The sequence below is a fragment of the Varroa jacobsoni genome, unplaced genomic scaffold (genome assembly GCF_002532875.2).
Source record: "Varroa jacobsoni isolate VJ856 unplaced genomic scaffold, vjacob_1.0 scaffold_242, whole genome shotgun sequence".
Classification (NCBI taxonomy): domain Eukaryota; kingdom Metazoa; phylum Arthropoda; class Arachnida; order Mesostigmata; family Varroidae; genus Varroa; species Varroa jacobsoni.
In genome coordinates this window covers 334,124-353,517 of record NW_019213144.1, presented here as the reverse complement: position 1 = coordinate 353,517, position 19,394 = coordinate 334,124, and the positions used below count along the sequence as shown (strand labels likewise).

The window sequence follows — 19,394 nt, the reverse complement described above, 5'->3', positions numbered from 1 at the left end:
AATGTATAATAAGTTATAAATAATAAATGAATTATAGCATTTCGTTCGTGCCGTACCCGCTATAATCCGTAATGGTAATCAAGTTATCCTTGTCATCAGATGCGTACGAAAATGGAGTGCCATAGTTCTGCGTGTCGTTGGACTTCAACCAGAGGCACACAGTAAACTCCTCGAGAGGTTCGGTGCCGAGATGGTTACTCAACCGGGCAGAGTCCGAGGTGGTATTACCCAGAAATTGGAGCAGAAAATTTTCCGCCACCTCTTCCTCGCACAGCAGACCAGTTGTGCCTGGTTGGCATTGACACCTGCAAAAATTCAACCCTATGATAATATAAATGACCTATGGACAAATCCATTGCTATTACCATTGAGTCAAAGCAACATACAGTTCTCTAGTTTGGATGGGACATTATACAATGCGATGAATAGCATTTGTCCTGCAGATACATATTGCGTAAATAATCGGCATCAAGAAGAGTAAGATTTTGAAAAGCGCTTACGAAAAGCTGTCAGGCTCAACATCCTTGCACGTCCCTCCATTAAAACATGGCTTGACTGCTTCGCAGTAACTTTTAGACGATAGATGTTGGCACTTGTTACCCCAGAATCCTGGCCGACAGAAACACTTGCCCAGAGAGCAGCTTCCACCATTTTGGCAGTCACACGAAAGATGCTCGCAGTACTGGCCCGTGAACTCGTCTAGACATTCGCAGCGAAACGAGCCGGGAATATTCACGCACTGTCCCCCATTGTGACACAATGGTGGCGTATGCAGATTTGGAGTGAATTGGCCGTACCGTTGTTGACTGCACTCATCAATATCTTCCGAACACGTTAAGCCTGTGAGACGGCTATATTGTGTTAATATTAAACTGTAGTATACAATTATGCTATCAAGAATGCAACAAAGGGATGTGGTATTTTAAGTAAAGCATGTAAGCAACCTCTAAAACTGACAACAAACGCATATTTACCTGTATATCCATCAGGGCAAATACACTGAAATGATCCAAAAATGTTCACGCAAGTAGCCCCGTTGAGGCAACTGGAAAGGGCACATTCATTAACGTCCTCGTCACAATTTTGTCCTCGTAATCCGGGTGGACATAAACATGTGTAGCCAGATGTTTCGTGCAAGACGCAGGTAGCATTTAAACCGCAGGGAAGTAACGCACATTCATCGATTCGTTTCTCGCAGTAGCTTCCCGTATAACCAGGAAGGCAGGTACAAGCAAAATGTTTGTCCATCGGAATGCACGTCGCATCGTTCTGGCATGGTGATAAGAAGCACGCGTTAAAGGGAAGGTACTCGCTGTGATTATGCGACGTTTCCACTGTAATGCATAGGAGAACAGTTTCCCACAATAGAATGGCAATCTTAGTGGCCGCTGCTACCATTTTATACACAGCTGCGGTTTCTCTGTTTTGAGCAGCGAAAATGAATCCCTAGACAAAATTAAGCTGTTAAATCTGTTACGAAGATTAATGGAAGTGAGCATGAATGCAAAAGTCATCCATACCGGTAGCAGGAATGCAGCCCTTTTGTCCTTTCAAAGGCTGGTGGTATCCTGTGGGACAAGGATAGCATGGCGCAACACCAAATCGGGAAACACTGTGTGAAGGGCAACGTTCTCTACAGTCGCGCAATTGAAACGAACGGCGTTTCATGGTTGTCATTCCGATTGGACACCGTCGACAAGATTTGGACCCATACTGTGGCTGATACTCACCCTGGAAAAAAGCTATAATAGTGTAGGGCGTTTTACGTGAAATAAAGCTCCAACTATGAGACCCCTTTTTACGTCATTTGGTCTGATAAATGGAAATAATGCTATTATATATTGGCCGCTAAACGCTGGGCAAATTTTTGTGGACATATGGGTAAAGATTCTCGTGCTCTGAACTTACAAGAAGACAGGTTTCACAGGGTATAACGCCATTGTTTTTCGAGAACATCCCGGGTACACACTGGGGTTTGCAATCGTCCGCGCTCTTAGAGCTCTCGCCTGCAGTGGAGGTATGATCTGGACACACGACACAGCTCAGCTGGCCACCTTTGAACTGATAAGTTCCAAATGGACATGGACTGCACGTTCGTTCGAGGAAGTTATGAAACGTTCCAACAGGACACTCCACTGCATCAGCAGAACATAAATAGGAATATCGTATTTTATTGTTGGTCAATGATTACGCTAACGTTGAACTTTGACTTGTTTCAAAAGCATCTCATGTATATACAGGGATTATTAAGAAACAGCGACTTCAAGAACTAGTTAGACATTTATCTAAAATACAAATCATTTTCTAATTAAGGAATTCGGTATCAATTTTCGAATATAAGTTTCTATTATAATACAATGTATTAGCCGTTAAATAGTAAATAAGAAGGCCTGTTATTTTAAGGGCTAAAGCACAAGTTCCTCATGGGCAATCCAGTAAGTACTTCTCGAGGTGAAGCATCACGTATGAAATTAGAAGCTTGCTTTCTGGGAATCAGCAAGGTTTTGCTGTCTGAAGCATCATATATATATCTTTAATTAGAAAATGTTGACAGCTGATACAAATGGAAATGACGGGAATAAGCAATAAGTCGAAGAGCTGATGTTGGAATTGTTAACAGAAGCGAATATTCTACTTCTAACAAAAAAAAAATTAACTAGCTCACACGCCAATCGATTTCTTTTGGAAAGGCTAAATATTTCACAAAACAACTCTACAAAGACATTTTGTTAACCTATGAATCAACTGGGATTTTCTTAAGCGTACGTTTATATAAATTTAAGAAGCTGGCTCCGCATAAACATTTAGTTAAAACTAACTTTCGGGTAACTGGAGTCTTTCCCTAATCAAGTACTTTTTAATCAACTGTGTAGGCCATATTTGGTCTCGGCTCCAATAAAGCTTCATGCGTAAATGCCGTGCCCGTCTTGTCCACCATCAAAAAATTTGGAACAGAAATTTTTAAATGGCTTCAGCTACTGGATAATAAAATTCTTCGCACAGAAAATGCATCTAATTATTAATTTTTAATGAAACACAAAATTATGACATTGGTTGTGGGACGCATTTCATGTATGAATCTGAACGCGATTTATTGTATTTGTTTTTTGTATATTTAATCAACAATAAGCCGATATGAATTGACTAACCGCACGTTCTTTCGTCGATATGAACCCAGCCCAATGGACACAGGGAGTGATAGGACTGATTCCTTTGGTTCAGACCATCTCTGACAGACGACATCATGTCGTCCATGGAGTGCAGTATCATATCTTCATCCTCGAGATTGAGATCAGTGTCGCTGTCTTTATCGGATTTGCTGGCTCTGGCATCAGAAACACTACGACGTTTTCGCGCAGCATGGCTTGAGATGGGTAGCACTGTAATGTTACACACTTTATTGCTTTCTACGTCCTTTACTGCCTGATTTGTAGTTCCTCCTAGTTATGGGGAGCATTACTACTTCCCGTGATGCAGAAATGACACTTACATATGACAGATGTTTACAACAACATGCACGCAGACCGTCACGATGGGCACAATGGGATCTGTCGGTCTGCCTTAAGGCGTGTACTTATTTCCATTACAGCACTCAGATAGAGCTTGTCGACCATACCTTATATATGGCAGGCAGTCAAACGGACGTAATGGGGTTAATTTACTTGCTTGTTAAATCGTTTACCTCCCTGGATTAACTAGATGGGCTCGACCTGTCACGGTTATTTGAGGTTATCGTATGTCCGGATCGTGAATAAGGTTAGAAGGATGTCTAACTTTTGCTGCATGCGTGTTTGTGCTGATACTGAGATGTTTACTCGACGCTCACTATTTCGTTGGGTTACTTCACAAATGGGTTTCAGCTTTTCCTTATAACATTTTGGTTTGGCTCTACACTTGATTACGTTCTTCATAGAAATACGCTTCTTGAGAACCACCGATAGCTGCTGGGACAGGAACTCGTTAGTGCATTCGAACATTGTTCCGCTTGGCAATACGACTGGTGTCGATGCGCTCGACGATGTTAACTTCGAACTACTGCCACTACTTGAAGTAACCACAGCTAAAATATAAATCAACAGAGATCGAAAGTTGAGACCCTTCGGACACTAATCGGCTAATAATCACCAGATAATACAAAAAAAAAATAGTTTTTACATTATCTATCCACCTGCTATTTGTACAACTGTTTTTATTCGGTAATATTCTCACTTTCCCTTCTACGCTTACCTACTTGCATGAAGCTTCGTCGGTGACAATGACTGGTTTCTACTTACTGGTACAAGAGGGCAAATCGATATCACTTATATTCCAGACGCCATCGATGCATCGTAGGTAATTGGGCAGATTCGGCAGGAGCGTAAATCCTCGATCGCATTGGATATGGCAAAGTGTTTGAAGCGCGTCCACGGTACAGTTGAGCTTCCCGTTGAGCACGCTGAAGGAAGGCTCGCACTTGGTCGCTGTAATAGTCACATATTAAAATCGAAGCCATAGAGATCTAACCGCCAATCATCACCCGTATGAAAAAGATGTCTAAAAATGCATTTTCCTCCTAACATCACATGAGTAATATTGAAGGTAAACGGTAGTGAAATAGCAGGTTTGTTCGTGACAGCACGTTGCCAATCAGTGCGAGAACAATGCGACGCCATAAGTTTCAATTAATCGCAAAATGTCGGATTTTTTAAGAAAAGGCGGAAAGAGGAAAGGCTTTTGCAGATCATTTGTAGGTTAAATTAATTTTATTGATCTTTTCAAGTGTTTAGAAGGTTTAGGAATGCTATATTGAAAAATTGTTGATGTGCATGGTAATCAATGTGTATTAATTATTAAAGTAAAAAAAAAAATAGAAATTGTAATAACTACAATGTTTGGACACTGGATTAATGTTAGGGTATCTTTTCGGACCTGTCGGATTTTTTTATCACACAGTACTTGCCGATATTTTTTTTATTGAGCCTTATTTATTATTTACAGGACTAAAATAATACCATCCTTAAAAATTACATACGACGATTTGTAGTAAACATTATTGTTAAAGGAGCAGAAGTTTTAATAAAAACGATGTTTAAACATAGAATTTGCGTACATTCACTACGTATTTCTTGGCGATGCGACGCTTACTTTTTGCAAAAAATCTGCAAAATACATTGTAAATATTTTGATACGAAATTGACGTTGAAATATTTTTTTTTCATAGTTATTATGATCTTCCTTAACATACCATTCCTTTAGTCACGAAGGGCTTAGGGTACTGAAAAAGTTTAGCTGCATAGAAATATTGATTGACAATAACATCTGAATTAAATATCAGCTATGCTTAACAATTCTAACAATTAGAGATCGACTATCTCGAGGGATACGTATGCGTTAAATTTGATATTAACAACTATAGTTACTGTACACTATGGCTCGAAATTATAAAATCGTATATTCAACGGATAGTTTCGATTTAGTGTGATTACTAATGATCAGTAATTACCTACCCTTAACAGTGATGTTAAACGTGCAGGAAGCATTATTGCCAGAATTGTCGGCGGCATTGTATGTGACGACGGTATCGTTAATCGGAAAATATTGTCCAGGCTTATGTGAACTCCAGATGAACACATCTTCATTCGAATTGTCAGAAAATAGCGGCTCTTCCCAGACGACCTTGGCGCCCTGTCCATCTGATGAAAGCGTCACGGCTGGAGACTCGCAACGATCAACAGTCGGGGGCTCCTCGTCTGTAAGTTTCAAGTTGCATGCGTATATATATACATCTTACTACTACAAAATTAAAATAGCGCGGCTTTTTTTTTAATCTGTGTTCAAGCTATTCGGCAGGTAGAATGCTGACCAGGTAGAAGCATACGCTCCGCTTAGCCGAGGAAAATACAAGAAAAAGCTCCGCGGTTATGGACTCCAGGCCGCTTCTCTGACTGGTGTTCTTCTATAGGCAGTTCAGTTTCTTATTCTAAGCTAATTCTATATCTCCAGCTCTATACCTCGCAATGGTTGTTTCTTTTGAGTTGTTTTTTTTGAAGTTGTTCGAGATGTCGAGTTTCTATATATTTGTGTGTGAGGGCATTTCAAGATGAAGGGAACGAGTCACGCACACCTTATGGGGGATTCTTTTTACAACGAACTGATTTTTACCTATGACGGTAACGGAAAATGTGCACGAATTTTTATTTTCTTGCGAGTCTGTAGCAGTGTAGGTGATGTTCATGGGATCCCCAATGAAAAATGGCAATGGTGGCTCCACGGCTGGAGAAACCGTCAATGTGATCTCTTGGAATCCACTGTTATCTTGTATCGATGGCAAACTGAAGTCGACTGTCGCGTACGGCTCCCCCGGGTCCGCCGGTACGAGGATATTATCGGGACATTCAATTGAAGGCGGTTTAGTATCTGTTTGTGACACAACCAGTTCACCTTGTCAGTCACCTACATTACAAGGACTATTAAGTAATAAGTTGGTAAAATAATGATTGGCCCTGTTATTTTTATATCGTTGAATAAAAGTATCAAATTAAGCAACTCGTAAGCAACATAACACGTACCGACGCAACGAGTGACCAATTGATGATCGGTCCATACACCAGGATAGATACATTCTCTTGATGAAGGCCCTGTAAGTCGATAACCTTCCTGACATCGGTAACGACACTGATCCCCAAAGGTAGTCCTGCTCGCATTGCATGACAGTGGAAAAATTCTTCCGTTTGCAGGGATGTCGAGAGCAGGACAGTAGATCTCTAAAAACGAACAGATGTTAACTACTAAAAGATAAGTGTTTTTTTTTTACTTAACGCTAACTCTAATATGATACCAAACATTTTTTATATCTACATATAGTTCTAGTGCGCTTGGTAGATGTCAGTGGATGATGATCGAAATACGTGACTGCATTTATCAACTTAACTATCGGGGTACTTCAATTAATGAACGATATTTTTCTGACTAGTTGAGTTCCCTAGTAGTAAAAAAATGATAAAGGCTCAACGAATCTTACGTCGACAGGTTGCCGGAAGCCCATCCCAGTGCGCTACTGCCAAACAGTTTCTCCGTTTCGATCCAACAAGAACGAATCCCTCACTACAGCCAAACTCACATTCCGTTTCGAATTGGTACGACCTCGTCGTACACTTCATCCAGCCAGAGTTGGGTGCAGTCAGCTCCTGACACTTGCGCTCTACGCCGGCAGGAACAACAACGGGAACCAATACACTTCTAACTCCAAACCTAAGGGTATTTATTCGTAGCAGATATCCTAGCTTCCTACGTTCGATAAATTCAATTAGAATTTTCAAACTGCTACAAATAAACGATGAGTTTCTACACGTTGTTCATAGGGCAGTTCTTCTAAATGGAGGCTAGCACTTTAGATATGCGTTTGTTCTTATGTAAGGGAGATGTTTAGTTCGACATAAGCAAATTCAAGTAATAAAAAATAGATATATTCAGTGGACAATTAAAACTTTTGAAGTCTGAACCAGTAATAGGAATCTATGAGATCTGTGTTCTATGCGATTTATACGATAGATGCTAACGAAGGGTGTGTTGAGGAAGATATGGACAACGTTCAACTTATATTGTAGGCATACTTTCATCTTTAACTATGTCATTTACCTACATTATATTCCATTTTCTGTCGTGCGATAAATTCAAACTTTCTATAATTGTGGTGGTATTAATATACATACTATGACATTTGGGCATCTCGCCGCTCCAGCGGCCGTCTTGATTGCAAACCAGAATGCTTGGACCAGATAGCTTATAGCCTGTCTCACAAGCTACTCCGCACGCGGCGTTAAATACACTCTCACATTTCTCGTTCACTAGGAAGCCATTTAATGGGGCTACCAGAGCAGGGCAACGAACCGCTGACAGAACAGATAGATCACAATAATGATAAAAGGGGCTAATTTATACATGTGACCATACTGGTAAATGTCAAGAGGCACTGGCACAACTATGTACAGTATCAATGCAGAATCAGAATTCTATCTACATGTACAATACAAGACTTTCGCTTGGTGTTACGTGTGATGAAAATGTTACAATGACTATGAGGAAAATTAGTAAATCAATAACAAAGAGAAGTGTTAAAATCATAGCAATTCGCCACACATTAAGCTTCATTTGAGGGTCCTCGACATGTGAACTTTTTATTTGACGATTGATAATTGCTCATTGTGTATGATTACGAGTATCAGCCTATCTAAGTATTTCATCAAACGAGTTGGTCTTTGTATTTCAACTTTATTTGTATAAAATGAAGTCCTCCCCAGAATACCGAAGCAGTCAGCAATATGGTTACCATCAGTTCTTTCAAAGATAACCATACAAATAGGACGCAACAAATGAGTGCATTACCCAATTTTTTTTTTACCATACCCGAAATGTATATTCATCTACGTACTACTAAAATCATTGTCTTTAGTTGGTTATCCAGTCCAAATTGACCGACACAGCGATTTTCGGTGCATTGCCGGAGTATCATCTAGAGTATAGTTGTGCGTAAGATGAAGCCGATCGGGCGAGTACTATTTTCCCCGGGGTAGCTTGTCTTCTCATCTCACAAAGCGTAACCGGGGCAATTAAGTTATACAGAAAAAAACTCGTTTTCTTATAATGTTTATTTTGCAAGAATTCCTCGTGCATATTTAGGAGAGAGCTGAGGGAACTGAAATAGGTTATCTTTTGGCAGAAATGTTGTTAAAATTTGTCGAAAATTTTTTTTCGCGAAATGACAGCCCAGTGTTTACATGGTCGTCTTCGACATTGATCAAAAGCTGAACCAAAATGCAAAGCATGCCTCCATATCTCAGCTTTTGGGTTCAAAATACCCCCGAACGGCATTTTCGTTAAGATGATTTTGGGATAAACATTTTTGACATCGAAGCAAATGTAGGGGAAGTATTTCTTGGTACCAGTCAAAAGCTATAATTATTTTTACCTAAATATCAGTAATCGGGCGGAGAACGCGGTTTAAAAGGTGAACATCTAACATGGTGTTTTAGGTAAGAGTGTTTTTTCAGCCGATAGACCTCGACAAGCTAAACAAGAGGGCAACACGTAGACCTATATCTAACGTAGAGATCTTTGAGTCAAAATTGTAAAAATCCTGTTGGTGGTACCATTTTACCCATGCAACAATGGAGTGAAACCACGTACATTTCAAGTGGTTATTTCGGCAAATTTCTAGTAAATGACAATTGGAAAGTTAGCGTCGCTAATGTAAAATTGATTTCCGTGAAAAAATATCTGCGTTCATTTCCAGAAAAAGGCCAAAATATCAAAGACGAGGTACGACTACCCACTTTGGTAAAAACTAACAAAATATTAAAAAAAAAATATGGCAATTAGGAAATATTAAACGTTTGTGTCCCGATTTAATATAGCATCTGCATATAGCCATTTATTAATGAAGGAGAGTTGAAAAGGAAAAACCTTTACGTTTTGGCGCACTGCCAAGAACAGAATACAGCAGCTGCAATTTATAAAATCACTATGAAATATTTATTAGATTTTCCTTTAGTAGAGTATGTAATTACTTACCCAAAAAAGGGGAGAGAACTAAAAAAACCTTGGTGATTTGTCCCATCGTACAGACTCAATCATAATTTAATATATTTACTTAAGAAACAATTTCAACTCGTATCCTTCGATGACATCCTAAGAGCAGAATCAATAGGTTAGCCAATTCTCTCAATGACAGCACCTATTAAAAACAATTCCCGTATGTTCGTGAGAAGTCTGCCGGCTTTTAAAAATCTTCTAAAAGCCGTCATATTACAAGAGAAACACATTACGTCTTTGTCGGAAAGGGACCCTTAGACGTGCGACACTGTGGTACGAAACTAGATAATTGCATCCATTTTTAGATAGTTCAACGTTGGATAAATGCGAACAACATGTTTTAGGTACCCCAGCTACTCATACTTTAAAACATAACAATCAATCTAACTATCGAAATTAGAACAAATGATTTTCTTTTTATTGTCCTATTCAGTTTTCTCCTATATATATATATATATATATTATCCTAATAAAGAAAAATTTATGGCAAGTGATAGCATTCGATGTTGTACTCACGCATGCAGACGCTGCTATTTCCTGTGATCAACGTGGTGAAGCCGCTCTTGCAGCTACATTGTTGTTTGGAATGGCTGCCAGATGGAGAAGTTTGATGTGAACCTGGACAGGGCAAGCATTCTTCGATGCCGCCGTGCACAAATCTGGGCTGATATGTTCCTTTCGGGCATGCTATATGTGTCCACAATCGCAATGGGAGATAAATTAATGTATTGTGATGTCGATTGAGAACATTTACGCGACTTGCGGCTTTAAATTGAACCTGGATTCAAATGCGTAGCTAGAAACACGTATTTAAACTGCTCTTGTTCAAGTTGTACGAAACGTAAAAGTTACTCAACTCACGTTTACATTCGCCCTTGAGGCCCGTTCCATATTGACCGCGTGGGCAAAGACAGCTAAAGTAGCCAGAGGTAGTACCACAAGCACAACGAGCCCCCGATTGGCAGCACAGCTGTCCGGCTGGGCACAATCCATTGCATTGAGATAAGTCCAATGGCTCGAAATCGCCCACTGAGAGATCTTGGTGTAGGGCACGTCGAGCCAGAGCTTCAAACTCTTCAAAAGAGTTTACAATAAAACAATGTTCCTTTCGGGTCGTTGCCATATCCTGCAATTTTGAATCTTTTGTAGTTCGTACTCAATACTTTACGGTCTGAGCCCAAGATTTCGAATCATTTTAGAGGTAGATCTTACCAACACAATCGAATTTTTATCGAACTCCCTTTGTACAGCACGTCGAAGTTTCGCATGCATGCGCTACTTGGCAGTAGTCTTGCCTGAGCAGGACGCAAGATACATCCAGAGACCCGGATTTTCTATTAGGCACAGGCAGTATTTACTGGCAGCCGGTGACAATGAAATCGTTTGTTGAAGCGTCCCGCCTAGCTTAGGCTAGACTTCCGACCACTAATGCCAGAGTAGGCCCCCATCATTTCAATTTGCATCGCAGTGGAACTGGCTATCATTCGATGCAGGCTAGCGTATAGCCAGGCTACCAGACGGCATTACTCATCAAGTCTATGTATCAAGCAAAAAAACGAACTGTCTAACACCTGTGCTCCCGAAAGGACTTCTACCTGTTTTTTCGTTGTACGGGCTTTTGTCGTGACACAAAAGTAGGTTTTTTTTTTTCAAACTTCGTATTTGTTTAACACTCAGCTACTTTCTTTATATGAACAAGCTATTGGAATTACCTCTTTTTAAGTACAGCATCAAAAAGTCCAATCAGGCTTTATCAGACTTATCTGGGCTGCTTACAACAGACCAACGATACGGCATGGCAACCATACAGGTAGTTATTAACCTTAATAATAATAATATTTGTTGGCGCTAAAATTCGAACCAGCGCGACAACGTGCTTCTTAGTGATGGTTACCGTGCAACAATAAAAAGATGCGACCTAAATGCCCAGGCATAACGCACTCTACAAAAAAAAAAGTAGTTGGAAAAGCAAAAGCAGTAATTATCTGATAGTAGATCATACTCAAGCGGCGCTGACGTGATTATTTTTGAAAATGTGCTTAGTAAAAATGATATGACTGTAAATACATAGCCTTCTGATAAGAGACCAAACAAATAGAAAGCGGATAAATAATAAATAGCACAGGAATTCTTTATTGCCTTTTTGCTAACTTTTCCTTCTCTTCTTATAATACCCGTCCTTCACCTGACATTTTGTCCATAAATGTTCAATTGGACGCTCTATGGACTGATAACTGACTTACGCGTAAATGAAAAGCGCAAAAAATAGTCCTTTTAAAAACGTGGCTCCAGTTTTTTTTTTTTTTCTTTATAGTTACATTTAATATTGAATAATGCATAAATAGGCTCACAAATTAAAGCGCCCGCTTACCTGAAGTTCTTTGACATTTCCGTTCTTGATGCCAAACGTGAAAATTGTTACGCCACGTGATTTAAGCTTTCGTGCTATTGGCTTTGGATCACCACCATTGGAGAATCCATCAGTGACGAGAAACACAACCTGAGGCACGGATCTGTTGCTCGCACCCAAAACCCTATCGGCGATTTTCATAGCCCCGAGAGTATAAGTGAGGCCACCGACATATTGGATTTGGGCAAGCTCCGCCATCAGAGAACACTTATGTCGATTGAGAATCTGCGAACTTCCATTCGGTGAAATAAAGTCCACATGAGTGACAACTTTATCGGGCGAACTAAACGTTACAAGGGTGACTCGCGTCGTATTTTTGCGTAGATCGCTTATACTGAAATCCGCTAGAATCTTCTTGACAAAACGAAGTTCCAACTTGAAGTTTGCAAGACCAACCGACAGTGAAGAATCAACCAGGAACGCAATATCTATACCATGCTCGTAGTTATTATGCAACGCACCCAATGAGCTCTTCAGTCGCTCGCTTTGCTGTTCAAGCTTCTTAATATCGATTGTGGCATCGATCGTGGACAGGGGATACTCGACGATTTCGTTTAAGGTTGAACTTACGCGTGCGATGTAAAAGATCGCAAGAAAAAACACCCATCGATTCGTAGCTGCAATCCAATTAATGGTAATGTAACACGTGAGTCATTTATTAAATTTCACTAATCAAAACGGTAATCTTAGGAAAATATCTATGATAAAGTTATTTTTCAGTGCTTCCGGAATTTCATAGGCTGTCGATAATAAATGTTTCGTCGATAGTCATTGTTGTAGTTAAATTATGGCTGTTAAATCTAAAATTATGGCTTTTATTTTTTTTTCGCTTTGAATCTTGCTGCTTTTCTGATACATGATGACTCAGGCTACTTATGCCCAGTAAACCTTCCTCGCCAAGTAGATACAAATACGTCTACCATTAAGTTAGTGAACTTAGCAATAAGTAAAAGGGCAATAAGAATGTTTGCTGTTATACTGGAGGAGATGTTATTCTTTTGATCTATGAATACATTGTTAGCCGATTCTGACATGTACAAACGTGATCTACAGTTAGCTTATCTAAGAAAATTCTTCCAGAACATCTAAAGGTATCAAGAACACGCAGACGTTGATTGATTGATGCTAAAAAATTGAATTGATAAATGCTAAAAAAATGGCCTTAAATGCTTCTGGGTTATGGGTCTGATCATAGCAATTAATCTTACCAAATTGGAAAAAAAAACGACAAATATTCAAACGCTATCACTTACGTTCTATATTAGGCATACATTGTCGTTCTTGTCGTCGTTGATCCGATCCCTTTACAATGCAACAACTAGAATACAGTCTGTTGCTCTGGCCGGCATTTTTAAAATTGCTTAATACGGGAAAAGCACAAAATCATTTTGTTCTGATTGAAAGAGCGTCAAATACGTAAAAAACAAACGCTGCGGTTCTTTCAGTTTGCATTGATTGAAAAAAGAGCTTCAGTGGCAACAATTGTTCCAAGGTGACGCTTTAGTATTGAGCGAACAAAATATTCATCACTGCGTACTCTAAAAGAGCTGAGCTTGCAGATTACATATATGTGTGTATATATATATATATGTATACGTTACAATATTTATCGCTGGCTGAAACATTATGAAGTTTAATTTGAAAATAATCACAAAAAAAAAATTGCTTCCCCAGTTCGAATCGGTCGGTCGCATTTTAATAAGACAACCATTGGTATAGCAACAATTTTTTCAAAACGAAGTTATGATCGTTAAGTTTCTTTAGCTCTTACCTGGACTAGTTTACGTGGTAGCATGGCGCAACGTTTTGTAGAAATGATTGTTTGTGTTTATTTATCGTTATATTTCAATTAAACGGACACGGCATTTTTGTGGCTTCGCGTATTAAGCAGTAGGCGGAACAACCATATTGTAACCCTTCGCTAATCGCTGTTAGCTTTCAACTAACCTATACTTGTATGACGTTCGGGATGACCCTTGAACAGTCTATATATATATATATATATATATATATATATATATATATGGATCACGTGAATACAGAGTAATTAAAAGTAACGTTTGTTACACAGATCTTTTTTGCAAGCCATGTTTAATCACTTAAAAACATCAGATTCTAAGAATAGCTTGAAAGGGGTCTGCTTTGTTGGCTTTCTGTATTTATCTATGATATCTAGAATTAATTAGACAGTCACACGGATTCGGCCAACTGTGGGTCAAGGTATCAAAAACCAATAGCTTTCGTCGCAATTTACCACGGGTAAATTCATGAGTAATGGAAAACGAACGGTTTAACAAAATTACGAGAATAAAACATGCAACGAGCAAAAAAAATCCACGATTTTATTCAAATTTTGTTAACTTTGTTATTGATTTTCGTTGACATTTATCTTATCTCAAGTAAAAGCTAACGAATTGTTTGTATCAATTTAGCAGAATACAGAGTCGCTGATAAACGTAATTGCAGAGATAATCCAAAAGCGATTCTTTTTTTGTTTTTGTATTATAGTCCTGATCACTATGTAAACAAAGCTTATTCCACCACAGGCTTAATCCCTTACCGCGTAAAAACGCCTAATACAGCCATCCTCCTACACCTGAATCCAAATAAGTGTATTTTAATTTAGAGTGAAACAAGTAAAAATGATTCTTGTTTTCGGTATACGTGGGAAAATACGAAACAGAAAAATCGATCGAGAAATTATCGTTTCATCGTAAAAAATTAAGTGAGATACATTATTTTAAATAAAGTATTTAAAGGGTTTGAATACAAAAATGGTAAGGACAAGTTTGAGGAAAAATATAAACACGAACGTCACATTAGAAAAATAACCAGTGTACCCGAAATGAAGAATATTAACTGCGTAGGAAAGAAAATCATAGCAATTCTTGTTGTTTTTATCATGGAAGTTAGGACGTAATAGGATGCGAGTGTACGCGACTCGAAACGAACCGGCAGGTTTGATCCGTAGATCGATTTGTATATACCAAAACATAAATGCCAAAATGCAGTAGTTTGCTAGGCTGGTTTAATACGTGTGGCTCTACCGACTCGAAATCATTTTTAGCTGAAATAACCATCGATATATTCGTATTAGCCAAGCGTTGTTGAGAAAATTAATACTATTTTAAATAACCTCATTTATTCACACAGGTTATAATTATCTGATGTCATATACAAAAAAATGTAGCCATTTGCAGGGCACGGCACATCTGCACACCCTCGGATGTCCCTCAAACGATCAGGCCGAACTGCTAAAACCCAAATATATAACGGTCTCTAATTGGCTTTGAGAGTTAAAAAGTAACCCACACAATGACAAAGCTAGTGTTTATTATTATCCCAAATGAAAAGACTGCGCGAGTAAGCGTTGTAAATGATGAAAGAAAAAAAAATCTATTCTTTAGCCTGGTAGGCCCATGGCAATGGTTTATAGCGATGCTCTGTGCTTGTTGTAGTAACGATGGTTCTTAGCAATTCTGTGTTCAGAGCTAGCCTAAAATGGCCTTCAGACAGTCGTCGTCGTTGAGATCAGATAATAATTAGTAAGTGATACATGTTTATGGAAAATTGAGCCTTGCGAATAGATCTGTATACTCTGGCCGAGTAGTAAGCTCTTGCTTCGAAATGGGCTTATAGAAGATGCAGGTCTGCAATTTTTGACACATTATTTTGGTTTTTTACCTTTGAATTTGCAGTACGTATACAATCATCGCTTTTGAAGCGCACGAACGAAAATTTTGGCATATTCTGTAGGCGTCTCGCCACCGAAAAACTAACACATCGAATACGTATGCCAAACAAAAACACAAGTATTCGACAATGAAAAACTTTGCGTCCTCTAAGTCTTTTTCAGGTCTACGTACTGTTGGCATACGCGTTTATATTATCGACCCACCGAATCTTTGTCATCATCAACTCTACAGAGAAACCAATCTAGCCAACCAATGCAAGCCTGTAATGTGTGTTTTTCCTGTCAGAAGGAGTTACGCGTTGCAAGGCGTACCGAAGGGTCCGACTGAACGACAAAAAACGCGTTCACAAGCGGCTGTCATATATATATCTATATGCCTCTCTAAGGTTTACACTGACGATGCGGGGGTCTTATGGGGGCGCCATGAAATTGAAGCTACACACTGCAGGTCTCGACATGTCATCCGTCGACATGGCGCCACAGAGATCGACTGTTAAAAATAGCAGCAGCTTTTTTATGGCTATATGTACTAAAATTAGTTACAAATGATAAAATTAAAATGAAGAATTGTTTTTCAAATGAAAACACTTCTGTTTTCTTCGGAGCTGAATGTGATATGCGACAACTGAAGTATATTCTCATGCCTTAGACGACACATTCGGACATTCATTGAAACGCCTCGGAGCCAATTTTCAACGCTAGCAGAGCTTTGAGAATGCGATGTCCTGTAGATTTTAGCTCGCCGAAGGAGCCCTTCGACGCACTTTCGTTAACTTCTGAGCGATATTCTATGCGACTGAACGCTTCCAGAATCAATGATCGCTAGCTGAAGAATCGAAATGGCAGTGTCAGTTAGTCAACCATGATGAAGCAATAGTAGCGTGTTCAGCTTCGAAACGTGCACTCACTTGAAATCATTTAAGCCTGAGACTAGTTGTAAATACGTTTTGCCCTTCCTTCAGATCAACAGTCTGACGCAATGCTGCACGTAGACAGCCACAGATTTGAAATTTGTTAAATTCTTTCTTTTAGGTTCATATTTTTACATATATATATTTATCTTATTTAGTTTTCGCTGAAAAAATGTGTTATTTTAACCTCGATATAATATATGGCGGAGCTTGTAAAGTGTTATATCTCAATAAAACTATAGTTTCGTTCGTATCCCGCTGCTTAGCTAAAGGAAATTTCTAGCTAAAAATAATAATGGGCTAATTCGCTTTTCCATAAAGCTCTATGGTACTTTACGACAGATTTGGCCTAAGGGGACTCGTTTTAGGTGCAGGCTCAATGGAAGCGAAGTCTGTTTACCTGAGATATAAGGCCGCCTTATTACGAATTCAGCAACATGCTAGGGAGATTTCTTTTGTTGGTTTCAAAGGACAGGGTCAGCTTTGTTCTGAGATTTCAGGGAGAGAATAGCAAAAAAGAAAAACAAGAATGCGTCCTTAACGATTAAAGTTTTTGCAGGGTGGCTACGACACAAGGGCGCCATTTTTTACGAAAAGTATAACTCTATGAACTATAAGGTCCGCACTGGCTGGCTAACCAGAGTAAACGCCCAATTTTCCCTGCCCTCATTAGAACATTGAAGTAATTTGTTTGCGGTCAGAAATACCATCTATAAGTTGCGAAGAACATATTGCATTTTTCAAACTTCATTTATCGACTTTTCGATAGCCTAGCTGTTTGGGGCCTGGACGAGCGTCAACCGCTCAGACGAATACTACTGGTACGCGATTTTGCATTTCATAAAATAAAATTCTAACTAAACCCTACCTCGTACTATGCAATCAGTCAAGTCAAGCAAGCCGTCATCAAAGCAGGTTACATTGATGTATTATTCATTTCAGTCTATCACAGTACTGGACAGAGCCTAATCTCTGATAATAGTCAGCCCTAGTTGATGAGACCTTAGCAGCAGTGCTGATAACGGGACGAGATTTATAAGCGGAAATAGCTGAGGCGTAGTTAGCGGCGCTTGGACATTTGTAAATCTCATTTGAATCAAGTTTAGTTATCTTGATACAGCCGTGAACCGTTTAACCAGTGATAGCTATTGTAAATATGCAGTAGATCCCTACTTAATATTCGTTAATGGGAAAAAACTGATTTGGAATAAACATGCACAATAAATACATCGTGGTTTAAACATGCGTGTTGAAATCTGCTACAAATCCGTAACTATACATGTTGATTCTTACCGGATTCGGAAGAGAAATACATTGCTTTAATCAATGATGGTAATAGTATTCATAATGTGACATTGACTCCGCGATAACAAATGGCTGCAACACAAGCGTTCTTTATTGTTTCGTGTCACTGAGCTATCATCGATCGATCGACGAGTAAAACGGCAAGCTAAAAGTTTGTCTATGATTCTATTAGCGCAAACGTTGGATCCCTTCCTTTGGATCAGTTGGGACGATTTAGCCGAACGAATAACAAGAACACATAGTTACGGTCATATGAAGAAGGGAATCCTCAGCATAATTATTTCAAATCCCATTTTTTCGTACTTGTCGAGTCCGTTAGCGTCATCACATGTTGTTGGCATAGTGTAGTTTATGCACGCACGAGGGCGGTAAATAGTTACGTGTCGCTTAGCTGCGTTTTAGTACACAGTCCGCAAAGAGTCTTGGTCTTATCGGTTCTATTAGCAACACTAACTGACTTCCTTCATTTGTCTGTCGTTCAAGATGTGCGTGTGTCCGCATGTTTGTTTCTGCGGCCGGCTCTCGCAGAGACTCGCCGGCAGTTTCGGGACGACAAAAAGCTTTCGATCACTAGTGCTCGTGCTTCATACTGTTGTTTGCTACTGACGCTGCTACTGTCCGCGTTTGCTCTAGCTGTTTCTGCCCCGCTAGGGTATGGCAAACAGCAAAGCGCCGGTACGGGCGCCGGCGTGTACTCGCTTCTTGAGCGGTGGCGCCGTTGAGCATGATCAGCCGCTGCTGTCTTCGCTACTACCACCTCTACGGTCACTTCCTCGAAGGGCTATCCCGTCGGCGGCGTTTTTGAGCCTCTCACAGAGTTCCTACTTAGAGTTTCACTCACGACTCTATAGCGGTAGCAGTAACAACAGTGGAAATGTAGCTCGTTGCGAGCCGTACGTCGCCTCAAAGTCTCCGCCAGGCAACAGTGGCCAACGAGGCCGAAAAACAAGGAGAAAACGGTGTCCTCTACAGCGACAGTGCTTAGTTATTGCTTCATTTGGATGAGTGGCCGTACGACATTGCAAACATCCACGCTGCTGTGTATTTCTGTTCTTCATCTTCACCTGCACCTCTACTATCGGCACCTAGGTGTTGATCATACCTTGTTCGCTAAAAGGCTGAGGCAACGGTCTCACCTAAACATTACCTCCTCCATGCGTCAATTTCTAACCAATACAACAATAACTCCAACAGTAACTTAATTCGTATGGCCGTCAGATGAGCTGCAGTCAATATTGTTAGACATGCATCTTACAACGCAGTTGTCCGAAGAGGAATTTGTAATTAGCCGATAGGAAAAATGCTCAGAGAGCAGCATGAACACGATGCCGTCGTCGGTCTTCACTTCGTGTACGATTGTGTCATTATTGTACACTAACATACATGCACACTCTAACGAATACACACACTTCGGTACACACAAATGAATTTCTCTACGTGTCTATCCAATGACGGAAGGCGATGCAGGATTGAGTTGCATCCTGTGGTACCTTTGTATACTGTA

General features: G+C 39.7%; 1 protein-coding gene across 1 annotated transcript in view; it reads right to left on the bottom strand.

The window, feature by feature from the left end:
* LOC111274000 (sushi, von Willebrand factor type A, EGF and pentraxin domain-containing protein 1) overlaps window positions 1–18,517 on the bottom strand; it is a 35,199-nt gene extending 16,682 nt beyond the window's left edge. Inside the window, exons 1-17 of the mRNA XM_086967475.1 lie at window positions 17,879–18,517; window positions 11,942–12,597; window positions 10,432–10,696; window positions 10,087–10,257; window positions 7,692–7,871; window positions 7,001–7,180; window positions 6,549–6,743; window positions 6,142–6,396; window positions 5,487–5,729; window positions 4,275–4,460; window positions 3,725–4,060; window positions 3,150–3,440; window positions 1,855–2,135; window positions 1,486–1,794; window positions 975–1,446; window positions 501–840; window positions 57–305 (exon numbers count right to left, since the gene is read on the bottom strand). Of these exons, the coding sequence (XP_086823601.1) occupies window positions 57–305; window positions 501–840; window positions 975–1,446; window positions 1,486–1,794; window positions 1,855–2,135; window positions 3,150–3,440; window positions 3,725–4,060; window positions 4,275–4,460; window positions 5,487–5,729; window positions 6,142–6,396; window positions 6,549–6,743; window positions 7,001–7,180; window positions 7,692–7,871; window positions 10,087–10,257; window positions 10,432–10,696; window positions 11,942–12,597; window positions 17,879–17,900 (4,631 nt within the window). The 5' untranslated portion in view covers window positions 17,901–18,517. The remainder of the gene's footprint in view (window positions 1–56; window positions 306–500; window positions 841–974; window positions 1,447–1,485; window positions 1,795–1,854; window positions 2,136–3,149; window positions 3,441–3,724; window positions 4,061–4,274; window positions 4,461–5,486; window positions 5,730–6,141; window positions 6,397–6,548; window positions 6,744–7,000; window positions 7,181–7,691; window positions 7,872–10,086; window positions 10,258–10,431; window positions 10,697–11,941; window positions 12,598–17,878) is intronic.
* Between the last annotated feature and the right edge of the window lie 877 nt (window positions 18,518–19,394).